We start from the raw sequence: 21,428 nt of genomic DNA on the forward strand, positions 1-21,428 counted from the left end.
TAGTGTGGGCTCTTCCAGAAGCTGACCCTGTGACGGATTGGAATGCATGCGGTTTATTTAGGAGAAAAAGGGAACACTGATAGCATTTAGTGACCGCTGGTGACCAAATATAGTTCGACTGTAGCATAGTCCTGCAGGCCTTGGAGCAGGGAGGGGAAGGGAGAGAGAGAAGACAGGAAGTGTGACACTCTTTTCAGGAAGCTGGGCTGTGAACGCCAGCAGAGGGAGGTGGTGGGAGCTGGGGGAAGATAGGCCATGGAAAGTGTGTATCCTTACCTCCACCCCCACCCACCCCCACCCCAGAGATGGGGAGATCTGCATGTGCTTAAATGTGGAGAAAGCCAGCCAGGCAGGCGTGGCTGAGGTTATGGAGAGGGAGGAGCTAGTGGAGAGTTAGGTACCTGAGCCAGAGGGAATGGTGGGCTCTGTACAGGTGGGGGATTGTCCTTGGACAAGGGATGGCACTACCTTTTCCTGAGGCTGGAGGAAAGGGTGCTGGAGCTTGTAGAGATGAAGGGTTTTGCTTTCTGGCTTGCCCTTTTGCTCCGTATGAAGACGTGTGGTCTTCTGCTGGGGGAGGTGGAGATGCAATGTCTCCAAGAGACTGGTGGCCATCTGGGATGATGTCTGTGGAGAATCTGAGAAACAGCCACCTAGGGAGACAAGGAAAGTAGGGGGGACTGAAACCCTAGGTCAGGCTGGAGACCGTGAACTGATGCTGTGCTGACTAGTGGTAACAGACTCTGCCCGGCACAGGTCCAGACACATGGCGAATGTGGCCAGTGGGGCTTGTCCAGCAGATGTCACCAAAGGAGAGCTGGATGACCCTGACCCTGGAGTCTAAGCCCAAGGAGGAAGATGGGGCAAGGGGTCCACAAGGTGGGGGAAGAACAGCAGAGAAGAAGGACTAGAGTGTCAGGAGTTTGCGTGAGAGTGCAGGCAGAGAGGTGATTGTTCGGGGGTGGAATGAACATGGCAGAGGTGAGCGGTTCAAGAGCCAGCAAGTCCTGGGGTTTGTCACAATAACAGAAATAGTCTTATGAGGGCTTAGTTGATGCTGCCATGGCCCTGCCTGCATCCTGCGACATCACCAGCCCCGGACACGCAGACAGCTGTGCCTGCAGCCCCTGGACTACAGCCCATGCCTAGGCAGGTTGGAAACGCCCGGGGGTGATGCCCTCACCAGCCTTCCCCCAGAGGCAGCTGGAAGTTGGTGGACAAACACTTCACATTCTTGCCCCTCAGTGGAATAACTCGGGGTGGTAGTCTACACTGTCTCTGGAGGTGTCCACAGGGGTTGAGCCTCGTTGGCCCACAATAGCAAACTGCTCGTTCACACACCCTGAACTTGCTTCTTCTTATCCCTGTCTCAGCTCCTCACTTCCACACCTGGGTTTCCTGGGGTCCTTTCTGACATAAACTACAAGTCCCCCCCCCCCAGTCCTGTCACAAGGTCTTCCTGTGGAACAACTCAAACCAAGATAGTGGCTCACCCCGTGGGAGCTGCAGCGTCCTGCTCTGTGAGATGGGAAGTCCAATACCTGCGTGGTGCGTGTGAGGCTCCTAGCACCACGCCCAGCACTGAGCAGGCACTGGGCTAGCTCTTTCCCTCACACAGTGGTTGTTTTATAAACGCTCCTGTCCCCTAGACTGCCCAGGACAGCTGAACCTTTCTGTTCCTGCCAATCAAGCCTCACAGGTAAGCAGATCCCTCAGGCCTGACTATTCCTGATGCTCTTTGCTGAACACCTCCCAGGTGGCCTCCCACGCTGGCAACAAAGGGCTCCCTGGGGACCTCCTGACAAAAGGATGGGCTGGAGACAACATGTGCTCTGGCAGATGGACATCTGAGTTCCTCTGAGGTAAATAAAAATCATGCTCGCTCCTAAGCACTGAGCCAGGCCCTGGGAAGACTTCCCTGCATTATCTCATCTAAGGCTCACAGCAGAGCGCAGGCCTTCTCCTGTCCCACAGACGAGGAGGCTGGGCTCAGAGAGGCTGGGTGACTTCCCCAGGCTCCCACAGCCTGGCAGTGCATGGGAGAGCCAGGATTCAGACCTCGTCTGTCTAACCAGAGCCCAGGCTCCTTACGGGGAGGCGGGAAAGGCCACATTTACCCCGGATGCCCCATGCCTGGTGCAGGTTCTGAGCGAGGAGCTGAGTAAATGAGCGCTGGGCTGCGCTGAACCAAATAGGGCTCTTAGAGGAAACAGATCCTGTTCCCTTGTGGACACCGAGCCTCGAAGGGCATTTCTGCAGCCTAGCTTCGAGCACAGGGTCAGGCACTTAGGGATGTTCAAGCAAGGTTTGTGGATCAATCAAAGAGTGAACACCTAATATTCTTGGCAAGAATTTACGCCTTGGTCCTGATCCATGATTGTGTTAGGAGTTGCACAATATGATTATCCCATTCTATTCTCCCTGCTGCATTCTCCCATGAAAAAGACTTTTCCCTCGTCAGCTGTCCACTGCAACCTCCTTCGCTCTCCCTCTGAGCTAGTGTAAGCATGTCTGAATGATGCTTGTCCTACTGATTAGAGGTTCCCTTCAGTTCCCCCATGAGTGGGGGAACCTGTAGCAAGCACCCATTATGTGCTTTAGTCTCAGCTACCATGTTTCATTTCTGCAGCAGCCCTATTGGCAGGGCTGAATGGTCCCCCTGGACAGTGAGTAAGACCTAGACACAGAAAAATTAGATGACTTGTTCCAGATCACCTGGCAAGCTGAAGGCTGACCTGGGACGGATCCCAGATGTATCTGCCCACACTCATGTCCTTGCTCCACCACCAAATTCCCTTCCAGCCCCAGCTTGCTTCCCTTCCCGACACTGTGTGGACAGTGCAGATCTCAGAACGTGTAAACCCGGTGACACTAGATCCGTCACCTTAGGGTGGAGTGAAGGAAGCAACTGGGGATCAGCTTACTAATTCGAGGGGCCGATGAATTATTTATCCCACCATTAACTTGGAGGCCCTTTCGGCCTCACCTCTCTTTCCCCTGCTCCAGACCCTCAGCATCTGGCCTGCTCAGCCTGCGGACCTGCAGGGTCCTGCTGAGGAGATGCTGGCAGAGCTGGGGGCCTGTCTGCTGCTGGCAATGACATTGCTGGGCCCACACTGCCGGACCCAAGCCACAAAAGGTAAGGAGCTCCTGGTGACAGGCAGGAACGGGAAAGTAGGGGGAGAGGTTGGGCCGGCCGCAGTGGGGGTCTCAGGAGGTTTCTATGTGGGAAGCCAGAGAGCAGGAGGCCCTTTTGGGAAGTTGACTGAGCTGAGGAGAGATATTTGCTCCTGAGTGGGGGAGACAGTATTTACAGAGTGCCTGTGATGTGCTGGATGCTTTACATTTATGATTGCATTTACTCTTCACAACAAACTTTAAGGTGGGTATTAGTCCCCCATATTACAGATGAGAAAACTGGCCCTGGCCCGTTGGTTCAGCGGTAGAGCGTCGGCCTGGCGTGCAGGAGTCCCGGGTTCGATTCCTGGCCAGGGCACACAGGAGAGGCACCCATCTGCTTCTCCACCCCTCCCCCTCTCCTTCCTCTCTGGCTCTTTCTTCCCCTCCCACAGCAGAGGCTCCATTGGAGCAAAAATGGCCCGGGCGCTGAGGATGGCTCTGTGGCCTCTACCTCAGGTGCTAGAATGGCTCTGGATGCAACAGAGCGACGCCCCAGAGGGGCAGGCAGAGCATCACTCCCTGGTGGGCATGCCGGGGTGGATCCTGGTCGGGCGCATGCGGGAGTCTGTCTGTCTGCCTCCCCATTTCCAGCTTTGGAAAAATGAAAAAAAAAGAAAAAGAAAACTGAGGGGGAGAGAGGTTAAGTCACCTGTTCAAGGCTGTATGGTTACCAAGAGCAAAGGGAATGGCTCAAAGAACTCTTACAGGGTTGTTGCTGGAAGGAATCTTCACTCTGCTCCTGGGAGGCTGCTGTCTTTCCCACTCAGCCAAGTGAAATCAGAATCCTTTGTCACAGCGTTCAGCACCCTCCAGCATTGGCTCTGATTCCTATATAATATCCAGCCTCAGTCCCTTACATCCCAGGGTATCCTGCACTCTGACAGAGAGTCACACCCCCTTCCAGAGGTGCTTCTCCCTCATGGCTTTCACCTGCTGGCTCCTGGCTCATCCACCAAACTAAGGTCAAAGACCACCTCCTCCAGGAAGCTTTCCACATCCTACCATCATTCTCAGATGCTCCCTCCTTGGAGCTCCTGAACCCTCTGCCAGCACCCTGGTCCCAGGCCACTCTGCGCTGCTCTAGCCCTTCGAGGGCCGTGTGCCTGTCTGTGAAGTGAAGGTAACATCAGTTCTCCATCACAGGGCGGGCAAGCAGCTGGGGCTCAGCAAAGAGCCGTTAGTGCATTTTCCTGCGACTCGGGAAGGAAACATAACTTGCCAGTCACCTGGTTGGTGGCACAAATGGGCAGGGCACACAGGTGTCTCGCTCCATGACTCGGTGGTGGGAGGAGCTAATTGTTCCTGTTTCCAGACACCAGGGCTTCAGTGGCCTTGGGTGACCTCGGGGGTCAGGGTGCCTGGCTGAGCCCTGGAAAAAACAGCCTCATTTGTGATGGGAAGGGAACTCCTTGGGAAGGTTGTTCTGCTCTGACCCTGTCAGGTCTTTCCATGTCCTCTGGGCAGGGCTGGGGGAAGGACAAGGACAACTACTGGACAGACTGTCCCTTTGTCCTCCTGCCATAAAGGCATGAATCAGACTCTCTTCCTGCCCTGGCCTGACCCAGGGGCCAGGCAGGGAGTCGATAATGTGAATTGGGTGTACACCTTGCAGCCCTTGCTTGGCTTTATGTCATCACTGCTCATAGCTACCCAGTGAGGGAGGTGTCATTATCCACATTTCACAGATGCACGACTGAGGCTCAGGACATTACGTAATGGTGAGCCTGAGCCTTTGTTTATGTCATTTCTCTCTCCATATCTTCTCATTCCTCCTAGTCAAACTCAAAAATCACCTCCTCTGTGAATCTTCTACCTCCCCTTGCTGGCCCCAGCAAGACTGGCCTCCCTTCCTCTGAACCCCTCAGCTCCTGTGTGGACAGCACTGTCACGCTGCACAGCTTTGCCTTAATAGCCTGATTCCCCACCTCTCTCCCACCTCCACCCCACCCCACCCCACCTCAACTGTGAACTCCCAGGGAGGGGCTCATGTTTGGTGAGTGTGTCTTCTCTTACGAGAACTTTGGTTAACAGTATTCTTCAATATGCTTTTGGTTGCAAGTGACAAACCCACCCTGGATGAATTTAAGCAAAAAGTGGGATGCGTAGGCTCTGCAACCAGGGTTACCTGCAGCCAGGGCATCTCGGCTTCAGGGTCATTTCCACTTTCCACGTGGTTCTTGTGATCTGCTGATGAGCTTTCTTAGTGAGTCCTGAGCATGGTCCCGCTGATGGTTCTCACTCCCAGCCTAGGGACTCGGGGGGACAGGGTTCTTCTCCAGGAATTCTGCAGCAGGACTCTGGCCTGACCTAGAGCACAGGCCCACCTTGCAGGCCAGTCACTATAGTGGTGATGGGAGCCCCAGGATTGCCCAGCTGGGAGCAGGGGAGCCAGTGTCTAAAAGAGGTGGGATGTTGTTGCAAGAGGTGGAGAAATGGTTGCTGGGTGGACCAAAAACAATAGATGACAACTATAGCAAGTAACTTTTCTTTCTGGGCCTCAGTTTTCTCATCTGTAAAATGGAGTCAATAATCTACTTTGTCTTATGGGGCTATTGTGAGGATGCTATAAGATCACTCACTCATTCAGCAAATATGCATTGAGCACCTGCTTTCTGCCAGGTACTGTGCTAGGTGCTTGGGATACAGCAGAGAACAAAACACAGAAATTCCTGCTCTCAGAGAACTTACAGTTTTTGTGGAGAGAGACAAGCAATGAACCAAACAAATAACTAAAATATGCAGTACACTGGATGGTGGTGAATGCTGTGGAAGAAAAGGTAGAGAAAGAGTAGGAGTTTGGGAGGGTTACATTGTAAATAGAGTGGTTGGGGAAAGCCTCCCTGAGAAGGTGACCAAGAATGTGTTGGGTTTGTTTGTTTGTTTTTAGCATGCATGCGAGAAAGAGAAAGAGAAAGAGACGGGAAGGGAGAAAGATGAGAAGGATCAACTTGTAGTTGTGATACTTTAGTTGTTCATTGATTGCTTCTCTCTTTTTTATTCAGTGTGAGGAGGGGAGGCAGAGACAGACTCCTGCATGCACCCCAACCGGGAGCCACCTGGCAAGCCCACCAGGGGGAGATGCTCTGCCCATCTGGGGCCATTGCTTCATTGCTCCGTTGCTCAGCAACTGAGGTCTATTTAGAGCCTTAGGCGGAGGTCATGGAGCCATCCTCAGCACCTGAGGCCAACTCATTCCAATTGAGCCATGGCTGCAGGAGAGGGGGAGAGAGAGAAAGAGAAAAAAAAAGTGAGAAGGGTTGGTGTGGAGAAGCGGAGAAGCAGATGGGCGCTTCTCCTGTGTGCCCTGACTGGGAATCAAACCCAGGACATCCACACACCGGGCCAATGCTTTACTATTAAGCCAACCATCCAGGGCCAGCCCTGATTGATTCTCATATGTGCCTTGACTGGGGGGCTCAAGACAAGCCAGTGACCCCTTGCTCAAGCCAGCTACCTTGGGCTCAAGCCCAAGGGATCATGTCCACGCTCAAGCCAGAGACTCTATGTTCAAGCTGGTAACCCCACACTCAAGCTGATGAGCCTGTGCTCAAGCCAGCGACCTTGGGGATTTGATCCTGGGACCTCACCATCCCAGGTTGATGCTCTATCCACTGTGCCACCACTGGTCAGGCAGAAATAAAATATCTTGCTTGACCTGTGGTGGTGCAGTGGATTGAGAGTTGACCCAGAACGCTGAACTCACCAGTTCAAAACCTAGGCTCACCAGGTCAAGGTATGTACGAGAAGCAATCAATTAACAGCTAAAGTGAAGCAACTACGAGTTGGTGCTCCTCACTCTGTCTTCTATCTCTCTCCTCTCTCCCTCTCTCTCTAAAAATCAATAAATAAAACAATCTATATTAAATTTATATTGATGTTTTTGATTCAAATTAAGTATCACAAAGGTTTGACTTAATTTTTAAATTTCATATTTGTATCATTCTTAGTTTCTATTGACATTAACATGCTTGCTTTATTTCAATATATAAACTATATTACAATATTTACTCTTATTACTAATATCAGTCTACTTAATATACTTGAAGATTTCTCTGTGGTTGATTTTGTCCTTGTGGAACATTCCACTAGGAATGCACAGTCAAAACAGTGTCTTTCAAAGTCATTTGAAATCTTTTTCCTCCATGTGACTGTGCCTCCAACTTGATATATAGTGAAGTTTATCTTTTTCAGTTTGGAATATTTAAGGGTTACTTAAATTTTTTGATAATTTAAAAATCATATTAAAATTATTCATAGTTATAAAGTCAAAATTATAAAACAAGTTGCATTTAAAGAGGCCCAGCGGTCATCCCTGCTCCTCCCATGTCTCCTTCCTCTGACAGAGGGTCATTCTTATTCGTTTCCTTCCATTGTTTTCTTTTTTAAACTATAAGTAAATATGTATGTATAAGAATATACTTTTAACATTAGAATAGGCTGTGCACATTTTCACTTAGGGTGAGAGGGAGGGGTTATTATTTTAAAAAAAATTTTTAAGGGCCTGACATATGGCACTATTTTATGTAAAATTATAGGCTCACTCGACACCTGTTTCCTTTCCCTGCTTTTTCTACATAGCACTTATAACTATTTAATATACTCTATATTTTACTTATTATGTTTGTTGTCTGTCTGCCCCACTAAAATGTAAAGTCCATGAGGGCAGAAATTTTTGTCTGTTTTGTTTCTGCTATGACCCCAGCACCTAGAATTGCTAGCACTCAAACGGTTTTTGCTGAATGAATAAAATAATGCTTGATAAATATCTGAAGAATAAGTAGAATACATGAATTAATCTAAGACTGTGGCTTCATGCTCCCTCATCCCAGCCCAAAGACCCAGCTTTGTAGTGGGGCCCCCCACCCAAGACCCTAGTGCTGACTTTGAGCCGTTCTTCTCTCTTACCCCAGGTGTCAAATGTGGGGGGGTGCTCTCAGCACCTTCTGGAAACTTCTCGAGCCCCAACTTCCCCAGACTCTACCCCTACAACATGGAGTGCAGCTGGCTGATCGTGGTGGCTGAGGGCTCCTCCGTGCTGCTCACCTTCCATGCCTTCGACCTGGAATACCACGACACCTGTGGCTTCGACTTCCTGGAGATCTACAACGGGGCTGCAGGAGACCGGGGCAACCTGCTGGGGAGGTTCTGTGGCCAGGCGCCCCCCCCACCCTTCACCTCCTCCTGGCACGTCATGTCTGTTATCTTCCACTCAGACAAGCACGTGGCCAGCCGCGGCTTTTCTGCAGGCTATCAGAAAGGCAAGGGGGACTTGGTGTCGGAGAGGGTGGTCCGGGCATGGAGGCAGAGGAAGAGCAGTGGGGCTACACTGAGACTTGCAGGGTCTCAGCATCTTAGCGTGTAGGCTGCTCCGTAACCTGGATGACCCTGCTGTCATAGCGCATGGGACAATGGCAGCCTCCGTTTGTAGTCTAGTAATTGCGGGTACCCATCCTCATGGTGACAATCCCCATGTCTCCCTCCATCGTTCCTGGGAGCCCCAGAGTGTCTCACTGTGCTCAGGAGCGAGGCCTCTCGTACTCTCCTATTCTTATCCTTCGTATCCCCTGGCCTGGCGTCAGGACACAGAGGGACGCCATGCTGCCACTGCTGCAGATCCCTCTGTGGCATCCCATTACTCATGGGCACGTGACTCCTTTCCCCGCCCCCAGGGTCCTCTGGACGGAAGGGACACCAGGATCTGTGTGGGACTGGTAATGCTTTACCTCCCAAAGCTTTTCATGACCTCGCCTCATGTATCTGGGGCCTCCAACCCCTCCCTCCTTCAACCAGGCTGGCACGCTGCCCCTTGGTGTAGTGAGGGAAGCAGAGCGCTTGCTCTCCTTGGCTCATTCCTTCTGTCCTGGGCTTCTCTGCGCAAACTCAGACCTCCTGTCTTCTCCAAAACCAAAAACAAAGGCCTTATTCATGGCAGCTCAAGCTATAGACTACTCCTGAGGCTCCTGGTACATGGGGTCCACCAACAACAATTAGGGGGCTCAGATGGGACACCAGTTCCCTCTGGCTTTAGAGGCGCAGAATTGTAGAATGCTAAACTATAAGACTCACAGACTGATTTAGTAACAGTTTCGGACTTTTGGACCCTTAAAATTTTAGAATGTTCAGATATCAAAGTCATAATACCATGGGCAGTGTATTCCAACATTTTTTAAAACAGTACCCTTATATCAAATTGGACCTTATGTTAATCCCTGATATATGAGAGATAAAGGTGACATTTTAGTGTATGCATTTATTTTGTAAGTTCATATTTTTAACATTTATTATAAATCAGTCATTGAAAATGTAAATCAATATTTATGGCCTCCAGTGAGTTAAAATGTTATGACCTGTGGTGGCACAGTGGATAAAACGTTGACCTGGAATGCTGAGATCACTGGTTTGAAAGCCCTGGCTTGCCTGGTCAAGACACAGACAAGAAGCAACTGCTTCTCACTTATCCCCACCCTCCTCTCTCTCTCCCTCTTCCTCTCTCTTGCCTCTTTCTTAATCAATAAAAAAATCTTTTAAAAAAATTCCACTTCAAACCCTGTAGCATACCTGTTTCACAGTTACAGTGAACTGATAGGAGTGTCCTCATTCTATAGTAATGTAGTTAAACAGATTACACAGAAAAATGTTACATGTAAAGCATGTAACTATGGACACTGTCTTTCACATTAAAAAGTAGTTTGGTCTGACTGGTGGCGTAGTGGATAGAGTGTCGAACTGGGACACGGAGGACCCAGGTTCGAAACCCCGAGGTCACCAGCTTAAGCGCGGGCTCATCTGGTTTGAGCAAGACTCACCAACTTGAGCACAAGGTTGCTGGCTTGAGCAAGGGGTCACTCGGTCTGCTGTAGCCCCCCAGTCAAGGCACATATGAGAAAGCAATCAATGAACAACTAAGGTGCTGCAACGAAGAATTGATGCTTCTCATCTCTCTCCCTTCCTGTCTGTCTGACCTTATCTGTCCCTCTCTCCGTTTCTCTCTGTCTCTCACAAAAAAAAAAAAAAAAAAAGTTGTTTGAGTACAGCATAAGGATGGAATTTGCTCCAGATGCCTGTAGGTAGATGGTCCAGAGGCCTCTGTGGAACCCCGGAGCATTATCTGAAAGACTCCACTGAAGGTGTTAGGTTTGGAAGGGCCCTCACAGGCTGTCTACACCAGCCCTCTCCTTTCACAGTCAATCAGTCTGAGACCAGAGAGAGAATGTGCCTCCCCAGGTCACAGGGCTTGGAGGGGAAACTGCTGGGACGAGAAGTCGAGGCCTTAGCAGCCCAGCACAGTGCTAGGTCCACATAGCCATGCCATGGGTGAGATTCTGGACTCTCAGGACACACGTCTAAGTGCACCCCTCCCAGCTGGTGGCCCCCAGCCAGTCACCGCATTCGTCATCAATGACCTCCTGGCTGTCTTGTTCACACGCGGTTCCAAAGGGGTTTCACCAGTGTCTTCTCAGAGTCTGCATGAGTCTGAGCCCAGTGGAGCAGGATGGGCAAGTCTTATGATTTCTAATAGTCACACGAGGCTCAGAGAGGCTGGGTGACTTGCCCAGGGTCACACAGCTAATATAAAGCAGAGTTGGGAGGACACTTGTCTTCAGACTTCAAGTCCATTTCTACTTCATCAGACCCTCTCTCTAAGCCTCAATTTCCTCACCTGTTAGGAAGGTTTAATAACATTCCCAAACTCAGTCACCTCAGCCTCTGTACCCCACTGGCCTGGTAGGAGGGGTCAGTCAGTATCACAAGGTCAAGTGCACAGGCCCTGCAGTTAGCCGAACCCTGTTTTCCATGTTATCAGCCAGGTGACTTGCTCTCAGGGCCCTGTCCATGTCCCTTGAGCCTTGCCTTTTTAACAGTTCCTGCTAACCTCATCTCCTTGTTTGAGAGCTTCTTCCCCTATCCCCAGCAGACCTCAGCCTGGACTCTCAGGGTGGCGTATGAATGCTCCAGCTTCCTTAATCTCAGGTGCCCTGCCTCTGCGGTGTGTGCTTTACCCATTCCCCAGAGTTCCCCAACAAGATTCAGCATCTGGCTTGACAGCGCCCTTTAGTAGCTATCTCCCCTCCTCTCCCCTTTAGTGGCCCTCACTCCCTCACTCCCCACAGGGCTACCCCTGTATCTCCCAAATAAACTCATTGTGCTCAAATCCTTGTCTCAGAGTCCCGGGGAAGCTAAACTCACACGGGTAAGTTACTTAACTTCTCTGTGCTTCCATATTCTCAACTGTAAAATAGGGAAAACCACTGCACGGATGTTATGGTAAATGGTTCGAAAAGATGTAGTGCTGAGTACCTGGCCTGTGCCTGCCACTTGGCAAGTGCTTAGTGGATGGTGACAAGTGGCACGTTGGGGGGGGGTGTCTGGTTCTCATGGGAGGAGATCATGGAGCCACAGGAAAGGAGAAAGGCTAGTTCAACTGGGCTTCCTTACAGATGTGTGTGGTGGTGTCCTGACGGGCCTGTCGGGAGTCCTCACCAGCCCCGAGTACCCGAACAACTACCCCAACAATGTGGAGTGCCACTGGGTGATCCAGGCCACCGGCCCTGCCACTGTCAAGCTGGTGTTCGTGGACTTCCAGGTGGAGGGCAACGAGGAGTGCACCTATGACTATGTGGCCGTGCTCGGGGGGCCTGGCCCTGCCCGGGGGCACCACTACTGTGGCAGCACCAGGCCCCCTTCCCTTGTGTCGCTGGGCCACGAGCTGCAGGTGGTCTTCAAGTCCGACTTTAACATCGGAGGCCGGGGTTTCAAGGCCTACTACTTTTCAGGTAAGAGGGACTGGGCGTCCACCCCAGTCCCCTGTGCATGGTGGGCTCCTGCCTTCCACAATGCTTGTGCGAGGAGAAGGCCACACTCTCCTGCCTCTGGGCTGTGTGCTTTGTGCTCTCTCTCTGCCTGGAATGCTCTAGCATACCCTTCCCTGCCTGGCCAATGCCAAGGCATAAGCATGCCACCTCCTCTGTGAAGACTTCCTGGCTCACTAAGAATCCCTTCCTTCAATTCCTTCTGGGAGGTTTTCATAGCAGCGATCTAACACGTCACTTCTGTGTGTGGTTTGTATGTCGATGTCCCCTGCCTGGCTGTGACTTCCTGTGGGCTTATCTTTACACCTGCCATGTAGTAGGTATTTCATTCATGTTGGTACAAGCGAAGGAATGAACCCTTGGGGTATTCACCATCTATAGAAGGAGATGGAAAAGGAAACAGACAATGATAACTCACTGTGACCTATGCTGTGTAACAGTAAGAATCATGGATGACATCCAGGAAGAGGAGAGAATTAGACAAAGCTTTGAAGGAGTTAGCCAGAAGCAGAAAGCAGGGAAGCGTGTTCCAAGCAGAGGGATCTGCATGTGTAAAGGCACAGAGGACAGAGGATTCGCTGTGCTTGTAGTACTAGGAGATGTTTGGTGAGTCTGGAAGGTAGGGGTGGATGAAGGCCAGTGAGAAAAGGATCAGGATCAGGTCATGAATTACATTGTCAAGTCCAAGTTTGGACCCAACTCTGAGGATAGGTATTAGGTACTGTGTTTGGATTGCTAACAGAGCCAGTGCTTATGAAGGGGTTTGCCAGTTGGAATGACAGTCCCAGCTTCCAGCTAGTTTCACGTTAAAGCATCTTTGGAATTGATTGTCTGGTTTTCTGGCCATGGTGCCTACAACCTCCCAGGGTGGTGTTAGGACCACGATAGCACCCGTTGCCCAAACTGCAGCTGCAGACAGTGACAGTCCCCACACTTCCCACACTGCTCCTTCTACCCACTCTTCCATAGGAGACTGCCAGGAGGTGTACACAGCCATACGGGGCAACTTCTCCAGCCCACAGTACCCCAGCCCCTACCCCAACAACATCCGATGCCACTGGACCATCCGCCTGCCTCCTGGCTATCGGGTCAAGATGTTCTTCCTGGACCTGGAACTGGAAGGGCCCAACAGCCTGACCAAAACCTGTGACTTTGACCATCTGGCAGCCTTTGATGGGACCAGCGAGGAGGCACCCCTGCTGGGGAACTGGTGTGGCCGCCACCTGCCGCCACCAGTCACCTCCAGCCGCAACCATCTCCTGCTCCTGCTACACACAGACCGCAGCACCACCCGCAGGGGCTTCTCCGTGGCCTACATTGGAGGTCAGCTGGGGTTGGTGGGTGGGTGTGCTGGGGGGGAAGGTGACGAGGCGGGGTCCCGGGTCTTTGCAGCCTCCTTCCTCCATCCCATGAACTGGACTCCCCAACCTCTTCCCGGTGGCTCCTGCTCTGGGTCCTTTGAGGCTTGCTTTCTTACACTATTGCAGGGACCTGTGTTTCCAGCTTCCAGCTCTGCTATCCCTAGTCCCTTCCTATCTGGTCCTTCCCCCATGGGCCCTGGCCTCTCTTATAATGTAGTTGATTTTGATCCTCTCTCCAGGGGCAATACAAAATATTGTAATATTGCTTATGGTAAACAGTTGGTATAACCACATAAATGCTGACCAGGCTTGCTTATATCAGTCAGAAAGCCTGACCGACAGTGGCTTGAACAAATGGCTTTTGTTTTCCTCACATAACAAGAAGTCTGGAGGTAGACAGCTCCTGTGTGTCGGTTCAGGGACTCAACGCTGTCCCAGCAGGTAGCTCTAGGATTCTCTTGGCCTTAGTACTGCAAAATGGCTGCCACAAGTTCAGGCATCATGTCATGTCCATCCGTGTTCACGGCTAGAAGAGGGTAGGAGAGGTGCCAGCCACAAATGTCCTTTTATCAAGAAAGCAAAGGCATTTTCAGAAGCCGTCAAAAGATTTCTCCTTGGTCTCATTGATGTGAACTTGCCCAGACAGCCATGCCTAACTGCAGAGGAGGCTGGGAAAGTTGGTCCTCAGCTTCTCCAGCCTCCAGAGTGCCAGTCAGATTTGCCAGCTGACAGTGTTCACCATCTCTCCCCTCTTCTCACACCCTTCCCTGGGCCAGAGCACAGAGCGCCTCAGTTCGGGACGGTTATGCCCTCTGCCTGACCCGGCTGAAGGTCTTTGTTGTGCAGGTGTGGAAACGAGGGAACAGAGAGAGGAGAGGACTTCACTGCAGTCGCATAAGCAGCGAGTGGCACAGCCAAGACTAGAACTCACTTCCCGGCCTTCTTGTGTGTCTGAGCAAGGCCCCCAGGGAGAGGACCCCAGACTGAGCTCAGAGAGACCAGGGTCACATCCAAATGCTGCCATTTACTGACCATCCATCTGTAAAGGGGTTGATGAATGCCCTAGACAGGCGGTCATTAAGATGAAATGAGGTGACACAGGTCACAGTGCCTGTCTCTGAGGGCATCCTTACTGAGGGTAGATTTCTTTCTCTCCTGTGCCTCAGACCTGTCTGCATTTGAAAGATCTTTCCTCTCCTCCTATGCAAGAGGGGATCGCAGAGGTGGGGATGGAAACAACAGAGCTGCAGCAAGCTAGCGGCAGAGAAGTGACCTGGGCAGACCAGCCTCTCGGGGCCTCAGCCAGCTCCATCCCTGAACTGGGCAAGGACTGTCCCTCTGTTGGAGGGACTCCCTTCTCCGATTGCGCTCTGGAGAGCCAGTGCCACGGGGCTCTGCCGCAGCTAGCCGGCAAGTCACTTTCTCTCCATGGGTCTCAGTTTTTCCACCTGTAAAATGAGGACATTGGCTGAAGGATCTTTAAAGTCCCTCTTCGCTCCCATAGTCTTAGTTCTGGGCCTGGGTCCTCTCCCAGCTCTGTGGGATCTCAGAAAAGCCACTTCTTTAGATGACCTCCAGAGACTGAGGATGGGGCAGCTCTAATCCTGGCTCCCGTGCAGGGGCAGGAGCCCCCTCCTACCCCCTCCGCCCCCAGATCCCTGTGGGAGCCCAGGGTCAGACAGGGGCACTCATGCTGGGCGAGGCGCCAGATGTGGCCCAGGCTGCAGCGGCCTCCTGGCTAGAGGACAGCCTCAGCATCAATCAGAGGTGTCACACAGTTCAGCGCCACCGAGATCACCGTGGGAGACGACAGACCCATAAATCCCCGACTGCCCAGACACCAGAGGCTGAAATATGTCTGAGGCATTTCCCGAAGAGGCGTTGAGAGTTCCAGGCCTTTGCCTGCCAGCTCCTTCCTGTTCCTCCCACCGGTCACCCTCCTTCCTTTCCCCTACACTCACCCCTGCCCCAGCAAGCACCGCCCCATACAAACACACACACACAGACACAGACACACACGCACACACACACATGTACACACACATGTACACGTACACACATACACACATGTACACACACACACACACACACACACACACACACGCTTGCACAGACCCAACACATGAATCACACCGCTGTGTCCTGGAGGGAGCAAGGGCCCCAGGTAGAGTGGAGAAGTCAGGACCTCTGGAATCCTAGAGACTCAATGGTTAAGATCCCTACTAAACAACTTCACCTCCAGAGCTTCAGTTTCCAAAACTATAGCAAGGGTTTAGTCACGTTCATGTCACGGGGTCATTGTGGGGAGAGAGTGAGGCTATCCTCACCACTGTTTTCAAAACTGCAGCCTCCCAACCCTCCCCCTCACCTCCCTCCACCAACACACACACTCTGCTCTCTGTCTTTATTCTTTGCCTTGTTTGCCTTCAGACCACTCAAACACTTAGGTGCATTTTACATATTTATTGTCCCTTCACTCAACTATAGTGTAAGTGCTGAGAGGGCAGGAATTTTGGGCTGTTTTTTTTTTTTTTTCCATTCTGTAACTGTGGTGCTTAGAATAATGCTTACACATAGTAGACCCTCAGTAAAGATTTGTTAACCAATTGAAAGAATTGCCTGGCACATGGCGAAGTAATCAGCAAATAATAGCTAAATCTTGATTAAAAATATTCATTCATTCATTCACTCATTCATTTAATCAAGTATTCATTCAGCATCTACTGTAGCTGCCAAGCTCTGTATGAGGTTCAGAAGACCCTGAGAAGCACGCGTGGTGCCTGTGCTGGGCCACTCGTTGTCTGATGGAGTTAAATGCAGTAATGCATATAAAACATCCCATAGGATTGCATAAGAGCCATTCCACTCTGTGCTCAGTTTTCCCGTTCACCACCCTTGGATGGGAGCTTGGGAGGGCGGCATCAGATTGCCTGTCCCTAAGACCTCCAGCTCCTCCCTCCTGTCCCCAGTTGTGCCCATGAACGTGAGCTGCTCCCGCACGGACTTCCAGATCCTGATCTCCACGCAGGCGCTGGCCCCACTGGGGCGGACCCAGGTCTACCTGGGCAGCCGTCGCTGTGCTGCCCAGGAAGTTGGCAGCACCTTCCGGATCCAGGCCCGCTTTGACACCTGCGGTACTGAGTCTCAGGTAGGGGCTGGGGGAGGAGGGCAGCAGGACGGAGGGGCTCTGGCCACTGCCGAAAGGCACCTGCCATTCCTGAGACATCAGCGTCTCTTTACCTCAGCAAACTTGTTCAGTGTAGACCCAACAGAGAACTTAAATAAGGGCAGCAGAGAAGGGGGCCTGTTGCACAACCCAGCACAACCGAAGGCCCCTATTGTAGGCTCCTCCCATCCGGCCCCAGGGGCTGACCTTCCCCGGAGGCTTTCCTGCTGTCCCCGCTCTGTTCTCCCTGGAGCTCCCCGTGGCCACCAGTCCTCACTTCTTCAACACGCAGAGCTGTGTGAGCCCTGCTGCCTCCTGCCCGCCCTCCCCTAATCTGTGGTCCGAATCCTTTCCTGGGTTCCACAAAACAAAAGGCCCTTCAAGTAACAGGATCCACCTCCCTCCAAAGGCTTGCAACTGAAATTTTCTATCTTTGTGTTTTAGAAACCTTAAACCCAGGCATGGGCCCTCAGAGCCCCTGAGCAGTGCCCCCTGCACCCTGATGTTTGTATTCTTAGGGATGGGTCAGGCACGGGAACGGGGAAAAGGAACAGTGGCCTCTATTAGGATGACCCCCTCGCCTCAGTATCGGGGATTTGACAGTCTGGCCTGGCAGAACTCACATGCCTTCCAGCATACCGTACTCCTCCACCCCCAACATGAGCTCTGGCCCCTCCAGTCCACCCCTGGCTTCCCTCGCCTCCTGGCAGCCACTGTCCTTTTGGCCTGAGAGGAGAAGTGGAGGTCAGTCTTGGCTGCTAAGATGATCTTCCCATACCCCTACTCCATGCCCTAAACCACTCAGGGATTTTCTTCGGGGCAGAACCACATTCTACAGAGTCATGAAATGATGGAGACAGGGAATGCAAGAATTGTATGATCTAGAACAGGGGTCCCCAAACTATGGCCCGCGGGCCGCATGCGGCCCCCCGAGGCCATTTATCCGGCCCCCGCCGCACTTCCGGAAGGGGCACCTCTTTCATTGGTGGTCAGTGAGAGGAGCAGAGTTCCCACTGAAATACTGGTCAGTTTGTTGATTTAAATTTACTTGTTCTTTATTTTAAATATTGTATTTGTTCCCATTTTGTTTTTTTACTTTAAAATAAGATATGTGCAGTGTGCATAGGGATTTGTTCATAGTTTTTTTTTTATAGTCCGGCCCTCCAACTGTCTGAGGGACAGTGAACTGGCCCCCTGTGTAAAAAGTTTGGGGACCCCTGATCTAGAAGGAAGAACTCATAGATACTCAGAGTCATGAAACCACCACCAGAACTTGGAACCACAGAAGCATAGAATCTTGGAGTCAATATTGTGGAAACTAGAAGCTGAGAACCTTAGACTCATGGATTCTTAGTGTAATGCTTTCAAGTCTTAGTTAGCCCCAAGAGAACCAGCCTCTGCGCTGAGTTGCTTTTGAAGATGCACGGCTCAGACGGCTAAAAGCATGGCAGCCTTTCTGTGCGTCTCTTACAAAATGTTGCAGACTTGATTTTATAGCTATAACATCATGTGTGGCCTTCCTGCCCCAAGCTTCTCACTCATCAAAAACTTTCCTGTGCCCCATTTTATGAGTTTGTTCTCCCTTCTTTATTACGTAGATTCACTTCCGCCCTTTGACTGGATCCCCTTCCACTCTTAGGTCCTCTCTTTTTTTGCCTAGTGTCCCGATTCTGTGTTACAAAAATCCAGGATGCCAGTCCTCTTCAGAGGGTGTGGTGGCTGACAGGCTAAGGGCACAAATACAGATGGTTCCTTGGGGACATGGACTCGGAACCTTTTGAGAACGCAGAGTTGGGAGAGATCGACCCTTAAGGTCACCTGGTCTACAAAACTTCCTTCTCCAAAGTGTCCGGTGATGGCAGCTTCTCGCGCCTGCTCACTCTGTTTTAGGGTGTTTTGATTTTTTTTTTTTTTTTTTTTTGTATTTTTCCGAAGCTGGAAACGGGGAGGCAGTCAGACAGACTCCCGCATGCGCCCGACCGGGATCCACCCGGCATGCCCACCAGGGGGCGATGCTCTGCCCCTCTGGGGCGTCGCTCTGCCGTGACCAGAGCCACTCTAGCGCCTGAGGCAGAGGCCACAGAGCCATCCTCAGCGCCCGGGCAAACTTTGCTCCAGTGGAGCCTTGGCTGCGGGAGGGGAAGAGAGAGACAGAGAGGAAGGAGAGGGGGAGGGGTGGAGAAGCAGATGGGCGCTTCTCCTGTGTGCCCTGGCCGGGAATCGAACCCAGGACTCCTGCACGCCAGGCCGACGCTCTACCACTGAGCCAACTGGCCAGGGCCTAGAGTGCTTTGATTTTTAAAGCCTTGTGTCAGCCACCACTGTGCATGGGCAGTTGGCCACCTGAGGAGTCCACGGCTGCTGCACATTTCGAGTGGTGGGGAGAGGAGCCCTGTATCAATGCAGCCCCTGCTCCAGACCACATCAGGCTGCCCAGCAAATGCTGCCCCAATACCTCACCATCTCAGGGCAACTTGACCCATTCCTTTCTCATCAGTGGAGGTGGGGAGAGCAACGGTGTGCCAAACTCACATCTTACTCCTCAATGGCTCTTCCCAACCTTAAGGTGGTGCCACTCTGGTGACCAGGGACTCAGCAGCAGGGACACATTATTGCTGCAGACATAATTGGGAGAAAAGATTCCAGAAGGAAGGTCACATAACACCAGGGCCAGACCTTCTATCTGGGAAGCAGGAGACTTGGCTTCCGGACCTAGCTGTGGGCGTGATTGCCTTTGCTAGGCCTCGTGGTCACAGCTGTAACTTGCCAAGGAAGGGAGATTGAGCTAGGTGCCGTGAAAGTCCCCTTTGACTCCATGTTCGTTGATTTAGTGAGGCAAGATGACTAAGAGCACAGTTAAGAATTGGGAAGATCTGGGTGAGAACATGTTCCCTGTCACTTGTGTGCTGTGTGACCTCAGGCAAGGGATTTAACCTCTGGGCCTCAGTTTCCTCATCTGTAAAGTGGGGGTATTAATGGTACCAATAAGAGAAGGATGTTGTGAGAATTAAATGAGATAATGCACTTGAGATACCAAGCCCAGAACGTGGCAAATGTCCCTGTGATTATTGTTACTATCTGTCACAGACCCAGCCTCTGTGAAGCCAGAGCAAACCCTGACCCGTCAAATCTGATATTGTCCTTCCTGACACCCTCACAGCAACCCTTCTACACGTGGGGACACTGAGGCTCCGTGTGGGAAGGGCCTAGAGTCCAGGCTCCTGGGGTTCTTCCCCCTGAGTACTGAGTCCTCACATATCTAGGGGGGCACAGTTAGCTCTAGGCCCCTTCAGATGTGAATGAGTGCCCTGTGACCCCCACAGAGAAGGAACAACACTTCAGTGGTCGTCAGCGTGCTGTACATCGACTTCTCGGCTGGTGGGCAGGAGGACATCCACAAGTACGAGGTTCACTGTGAGCCCCGGCGCAAGGAGGCTTCTGTCCACCTGCTGTCCGGCTCTGACTGGCTTGGGCCCTATGCTGCCATGGCTGAGCACCTTCAGGAAGCACCACCCATGGATGAAACAGAGATACTGGAGGGCCCTGTGGCCATGGTGGCTCAGGACACCAGTGACATTGTCTTCCTGGGCCTTTGCATCCTGGCGGGAGTCCTCATGGTCATTGCCATTGTGGTCCTGATGCTGCTGTGAGAAGGTAAGGTAGGGACCTGGCATCTGGCATCCCAGGGAGGCAGCTTGGGAACCCCACAACAGGGATGGGACCAGGCCTTGTTGACTTGCTGGTGACCATGGACAAGTCACTGTCCCTCTCTGAGCCTCAGTTTCCTGAGGACTATCACTCTGCCATGCTTATCTCACAGGACTGGCATGAGGCTCAGAGAAGAGTATGGGTGGATAAGAGCTTTGTGAACGATAGCATGGCATGTATGAGTATGCAATTGTTGTCATTAATTTTAAAGATATAAAAGAACTGTGTGTGTTACTGTCACTGGAGACAGAGTGATTAACGCTGACTCATTCTATAACCTGTAAGTGTTTCACCAACTCAGGGTACAAATAAGGGCATCTCTTATTTTTCAACTAACCACGCATCCCAAGCCTTCATTAGCAGAAAGTTCAGTATCCATCCAGAGGCTTTCACTCTCCCCGAATTGATCCAAGAACGTGAGGACTTCTGTCTGAAGCAGCTCAGGGCTGCTTCTAAACTCCAGAACAGAGAAAGGGAACAGAAACCCCACCTAGGACTGTCGTTTCGGGCCCTGCCACATGGTGTTGCTGTTGAAGACTGGCTGTGTGCATCCTGGTGGACGCCTGCCCACTGAGGAGGCGATGCCCTGCTGGGTCAGATCCCTGTGTAAACCACAGGCAGATCCACACTGTGCTCAGTAGTGAGGCTGGAGGCCGAAACCGGTATCTCCTTCATGTTGGCATTTTCCCCAAAATATTTTGTAATCTTTGACTGAAAAGCTGATTGAAGTCCCACATGTCTCTGTCCTCCTCACCCCTGATGTTGAGCTTAGATCACCAGCCTGCCCTTCCCCTCCAGATGAGTTCTCTTGGAGCACTCTGGATCTTCTACCATTAGGTTTCACTTGCAGCTACTCCAGTCTACTCACATGTTTCTAATTTCCCACCACAGGGAGCAGGGGCTGGGTTCCGAATGCTGACCTGTGAGAAAACCTCGGACATCCTTATGTGGATTGGTACATCCCTCCCCAGAGCTCTACATAGCAGGAAGTGGAACAATCTTGTTAATGAAAAAGAAACAAGACATGCATTTATAATTCACCACTTTCCCTTGTTCACCTTTATATTTGCATAATACATCATTCAATGGAGTCCTTCCTTAATAACAGAAATCTCCAAATTGTGTTCACCACTGATGTCAATTTAAAAGACCGTAGCCAATTACAGTTCTTTCAACAACCCAACAAACATCCGGCTGTTTCCA

General features: G+C 51.5%; 1 protein-coding gene across 1 annotated transcript; it reads left to right on the forward strand.

Moving 5' to 3' along the window:
* Positions 1–1,674: 1,674 nt before the first annotated feature.
* On the forward strand, positions 1,675–21,212 carry CDCP2 (CUB domain containing protein 2). Its single transcript, XM_066269115.1, has 8 exons — positions 1,675–1,699; positions 3,007–3,139; positions 8,091–8,438; positions 11,619–11,954; positions 12,960–13,313; positions 16,321–16,499; positions 19,841–20,171; positions 21,117–21,212. The coding sequence occupies exons 2-7, from the start codon at positions 3,061–3,063 to the stop codon at positions 20,165–20,167; spliced, it is 1,623 nt and encodes a 540-aa protein (XP_066125212.1). The 5' UTR covers positions 1,675–1,699; positions 3,007–3,060; the 3' UTR covers positions 20,168–20,171; positions 21,117–21,212.
* Positions 21,213–21,428: the final 216 nt, after the last annotated feature.

The sequence above is a fragment of the Saccopteryx bilineata genome, chromosome 3 (assembly GCF_036850765.1).
Source record: "Saccopteryx bilineata isolate mSacBil1 chromosome 3, mSacBil1_pri_phased_curated, whole genome shotgun sequence".
NCBI lineage: Eukaryota > Metazoa > Chordata > Mammalia > Chiroptera > Emballonuridae > Saccopteryx > Saccopteryx bilineata.

Bases quoted from the DNA above. Each gene is read 5' to 3' on its own strand.
- CDCP2 (XM_066269115.1), top strand. From the start codon at position 3,061: ATGCTGGCAGAGCTGGGGGCCTGTCTGCTGCTGGCAATGACATTGCTG. The intron at 11,955-12,959 runs GTAAGAGGGACT...ACTCTTCCATAG, and splicing joins CAAGGCCTACTACTTTTCAG to GAGACTGCCAGGAGGTGTAC. The intron at 16,500-19,840 runs GTAGGGGCTGGG...TGACCCCCACAG, and splicing joins CCTGCGGTACTGAGTCTCAG to AGAAGGAACAACACTTCAGT.